This window comes from Notothenia coriiceps, unplaced genomic scaffold (genome assembly GCF_000735185.1).
Source record: "Notothenia coriiceps isolate Sejong01 unplaced genomic scaffold, NC01 NC01_scaffold00001054, whole genome shotgun sequence".
Lineage (NCBI taxonomy): Eukaryota > Metazoa > Chordata > Actinopteri > Perciformes > Nototheniidae > Notothenia > Notothenia coriiceps.
In genome coordinates, this window is record NW_011333755.1 from 1 (window position 1) to 5,166 (window position 5,166).

The 5,166-nt window shown below is 41.4% G+C and overlaps 1 protein-coding gene across 1 annotated transcript; it reads right to left on the reverse strand.

Annotated features, from left to right (window-relative positions):
* Positions 1 to 1,157: 1,157 nt before the first annotated feature.
* LOC104958601 (hypoxia up-regulated protein 1-like) lies at positions 1,158 to 4,523 on the reverse strand (the record flags this gene model as incomplete). The annotated part of the gene is made up of 3 exons (XM_010786348.1): positions 1,158 to 2,596; positions 4,049 to 4,156; positions 4,259 to 4,523. Coding segments are annotated over 3 exons (423 nt in total), but the record flags the coding sequence as incomplete, so codon positions are not given.
* Positions 4,524 to 5,166: the final 643 nt, after the last annotated feature.

The following is a 5,166-nucleotide window of genomic DNA, read 5'->3' on the forward strand; positions in this document are numbered from 1 at the left end:
TTTGTTCGTTTATGCCTTAAGCCCATGCTCGGGGGGTCTTATTCGCTGCTTTTGGTGTATTTTGTGGCGGGAATACAGCGCCACTTACAGGCCCGGGATAGTACTACAGCGTCTCCAGCGGTTTCGTTTGGACGGAAACATTTCTTGAGCCGATTCCGTGTGGACGGGAGACTTTTTTGAAATCGACTTCGGTTCGAAATCGGTTTTGTCTCAGTGTGGACGGGGCCTTATTGTCCTCATTGAGTGTTGTTAGAGGGAAGGTGATGCAACACACTGGTAACATGCCTCCGTCCCATCGTTTTTGGAACATAAAACATTTGTGAATATTTGCCAAAAAAACTAAAGTTGATCAGTTTGAACATTACATAATAGTCTTTGTACTTCATTGGAATTGGGCTTGGTAAGTCTGTTTTAAATGTTACATTTGTTATTTGTTATATTGGTCTCCAAGAATGAGGGACAAGAGAAAATTGCCATTTTAGTGGGGGGCTCGAGAACGCTTTTATTTTTTCTAAGGACAAGCATATCTAACACACCAACAGTGCATGTTTTAGCATTTTGGGCATGGATTTTATGAAATTGAATAGGTGTGAAAGAAAACTTCCTCCAATTCTGGAATTACATGTAATGCTCAGTCCCCCCCCAAGGGGCTCATCAGACTGTGCTGGCGGTTTCAGTCGGAGCCGGCGTGGCCTCCTGCTGGTGGCCCTCATCGTTTACACTAGGATGCACAGCTCCACCAGCAGCTCCTTTGTTTTGGTAAAAATGGTTTGTATCATCAGTTAGCTGAGATTATTCCCGTTAATCTGGTATAACACATTAATAGGTTCTTAAATATTAAGATCCCCTGAGACAGTCAATCTGGCGGGGACCTTGGGGCTTAACAGGTTAAATGCATTCACTGCAGAGGGATTCCTTTAACCTTTCAAACTATTTCCCAATATTTATAGCTATGAAAGCTACGAGGCAGATTTACAAAATATGAAACACTACAAAGGTCAGGACTGATCTGATTTTAAAACATTTTTGGCTCTGTCAGTAGAAATCCAATCAACTACTAAGAGAGCAAAAATAATAAAGTTTGCTTTCTGATCTATGTACTAGCCACCATCAATAACCGTTTCAATCGATAAGCCAATTACATCATACACTAAGAATTAAAAACAAAAAGAGTTTTTTATTAACAGTTTAGAAAGACAACATTGTTTGCATCTTCCATTCCTGACTTTGTTTTCTACAGTTCTCCCCTTCAAATAATCCACAGTGCAACAAACAGTCCCCCCCCCTCAAAACGTTCCAGCAGAAAACAGAGACAACATCTGCACCACAGGGCATGTCCAGGTAAAGATACAAATGACCCCCCCCTCCCTCTAAATTGTTTAGCAGCTTATGAAATGTTAAAGATGGAGTGCCCACTGTGCCTGGCACACAATCAAAGTTTCAGTTGGATCAGAAAGAACTCAGCCGCACCAGCAGAAAGATGGCACACATATGTGTATTACACATACAGGAGCAGCTGGGGGGGCAACAAGTGCTGCCTGATGGACGCAAACGGTCTGAACCTTGCACATTAAAGGAGAGGTTATCATGAATGTATTCAGACACTAATTGGGAAAATAACAAGCTCTGAATGAGCTGCAGGGGGCATTAGATCTGAATGAGCTGCAGGTGGCAGTAGATCTGCCACCATCAGTAGTTCTGCTTTTAAACACGGAGGTCCACCATATGTTAATAGACGAGGCAGTTATACCTGCATGTTATACCTAGTTTACATGGTCATAGAATTGAGTCTTTCTTAATTGACAGCCACTCTTTAGCCCAGTTGGTAAATATATTATGACCTCCTATATTATACCATTAAACCATGAATATTTATGACAGATTCTTTAACCAAATGAAAATTCAACTGACTTTACTACCACATAGTTTTAAATATACTGTAAGTGATTACAGTATAAATGGTACAAATACATCTATAACTTATTTGGCTAAATTCTGGTTTGGAGAAAAAACAAATTCTAAAGGACTATTAAGCAGCAGGTTAATAGTCAGTGATCACCACCACTCGGCCAGGGAAAGAGCAGCTGCAGCTTTTAGACCAATACTAACCTCCCAGCTACAGAAACAAAATCAGTGCAGAGGACAAAGTAGGACAGGAAGTGTCCATTGAGGACAGACCAGAGAATACACACACTTGGCCTGTCAAATGTCCGGATGGTCTCAACACGGCCCAGCACGGCCTCATCTCCTCTCCATCAGCAGTTTGCTGGATGTGAGGTGGTGCTTTGGAGCTGCATCTGGGCTTTATTTTGGTTTTGCTGCTTCTTGGTGTTTGAGTGACGGTAGCTTATAGAATCCATGAGACGGAGGAGATGAGAGTACAGAAGAAGAAGGGGACAAGCTGAGTGGTCTCCAATCCTTATCTTCCAGCGGTTCAATAAACAAGGACAAAAGGACAAAATTAAACAAAAAACAAACAGAGTGAGAAGGAACGCGAACATTTATACACTATCAATAAATAAAGTGATTTTTCCCAGTTCCAGCTGTTATAATTCATCCTCTATGTGCTTCTCAGGCTGGGTCTTCTCTGTTGCTCCTGGAAATGAGAAGAGAGAGGGAAACATGAATACTGTGTTGGATTACATCAACTCACTCCAAGTGCTGGGTAACTCGAGCGCATGTTTGCGGATTCAATAAGACACACACAAAAAGCTGTTGCCATGGTGAAGCCTGTTAGCAGAGACATTTGCAGGCATTGGTTGCAAGATGAGGGAAAATCCAGAGCTGGTTTGTGGTCTGACTCTGACCTGGTAAAACAATATCTGATCATGTCATCGGGGCATTCTCATCATTATTGAAATGCACCACATCAAACGATTTACATTTCTACTACAAGCAAGCACATGCCACACCCGTCAGCTTTGTCTACATCACTTTCATTTACAACAAGGAGCAGTCTGCTGCGAGTCAGAAACAGAATGACGGGATAGCTTGTTCTAATGTAAAGCAAATGCTCCTTTGGATGGGATTAGAATGTGATTCAACCCTTTAATGTAATAAATGACATCACATTGTTCTGCAGGTTTTATTACTATTCAACAGCTGGAACAACAGCAACACAAACTAGCATTGAAAACACTTGTATGGTTTTTGTTTTTATGGATCATTGTCTTAAAAGGGACAAAACTCCCATGTTTTACTACCACTGTAAGTTGTTGGAGTATTACATATTTATGTCCATTCATAAATCAACCATTTCATGTCAAAACGACGAGGGTTGTTGTACAGATCAACCTATGTACGAATGAAATAAATGATAGTTGAACTACAGTGCGTCTTCCTCCGGTTCACTCAGCTGAAGTGACTACAGACATGTGAGGAGTGGGTTAGAGTTAAGGTGAGGCTAGAGTCAGAGTTCCGTCTCTTTTTACATGTCTAAATCCCTGTGGCAAGCCAAAGGCGTCCTCCACCTTTAGGTGCTTCTCCCAGAGATATCCTTTAAAAGTGCTACATAGTGTCAGTTGAGGGAAGTCATTCTAAAAGGAGCCGTATGTTACATTAATAGTTGACTGTACTATTCTGATTCACTCATCAGAAGGATGCTTACTTGCTCATGAAATGCTTCAAAAACGTTGAAGTACCACACTGCAGGTACTGCAGCGAATAAAACATCTATTACAAATGCGTAGTCTTTTGGTATATATCACAGGTATTATTCAACCAATACAAATCATTAACTTTGATTTGATATTCATGAATCCTTCATTATGGGACAGTGGCAGATCAGCAGTTCTGGAATTAAGCGTTTGAATGTTTGAGCAGGAGATATAATAGTTGAGAAAGTGCAGTAGAAGAGTCCCTATCATGAGAATGAAGGAGAGCCTTCTGAAGAAAGCCCGGCTGAACACAGCAGCTTTATAACAATAATGCGATCCGTTACAACAGTCCAGCATAACTCTCATGCTCCGTTAGTGTCAGTGAGGAGTTGAGTGGTGAGGAGTTGACTAAAGCTCTCCGGCATCATCAGCTACAGGAATGGCAGACCGACCTGTGGTTGTTGATTCTTCTGTGGGCTGTGATTGGCTGTCCGAGTCCGTGTTTGTAGCGCTCTCCTCAGTGGGCGGGACTTCCCCTGGCTGTACCTCCTCTGAGCTTTCTGTATTTAAATTGAGCATTTTGAAAAAGACAACAAAAATAAGTAGTTTTTCTAACGTCATAACAGTTGTAATTATTTTTGGATAATACACGATTGACCCACCACTCTTTGAGTCTGTGCTTTCCTCTGTGGAGGGGATGACCTTCTCCTTGGTGGTGTTGTTGGCCTTGCTGCTTTTATCAGTGCTTGTGCTGTTCTTGGCTTTGGCTTTGGGCTTGGCAAATTTGGCCTTGTTGAGCAGGTAGTTGAGCTCCCGCTCCAGCAGGGACACTTTGGACTCTATGTCTTTTGACAAGAGGACGGGCCGTTCCTTTGGAGAGCGCTTCTCCTGCTCGGTTTCAGTCTCATTTTTCCACGTCTGCAGAAAACGTTACACCTGTCAATTTACTATACACAAAGAGAACTACTTAACTAACTATGAAAACAAATTATAATACAGGACTGTCTCAGAAAATTAGAATATTGTGATAAAGTTCTTTATTTTCTGTAATGCAATTAAAAAAACAAAAATGTCATACATTCTGGATTCATTACAAATCAACTGAAATATTGCAAGCCTTTTATTATTTTAATATTGCTGATTATGGCATACAGCTTAAGAAAACTCAAAAATCCTATCTCAAAAAATTAGAATAGTTCCTCAGACCAAGTAAAAAAAAAAGATTTATAACAGCAAAACACAATCAAACATTTGAAAATGTCCATTAATGCACTCAGTACTTGGTTGGGAATCCTTTTGCACGGATTACTGCATCAATGCGGCGTGGCATGGAGGCAATCAGCCTGTGGCATTGCTGAGGTGTTATGGATGCCCAGGATGCTTCAATAGCGGCCTTTAGCTCATTAGCATTGTTGGGTCTGGTGTCTTTCAGCTTCTTCTTCACAATACCCCACATATTCTCTATGGGGTTCAGGTCAGGGGAATTTGCAGGCCAATCGAGGACAGTAATGCCATGGTCAGTACACCAGTTACTGGTGGTTTTGGCACTGTGGGCAGGTGCCAGATCATG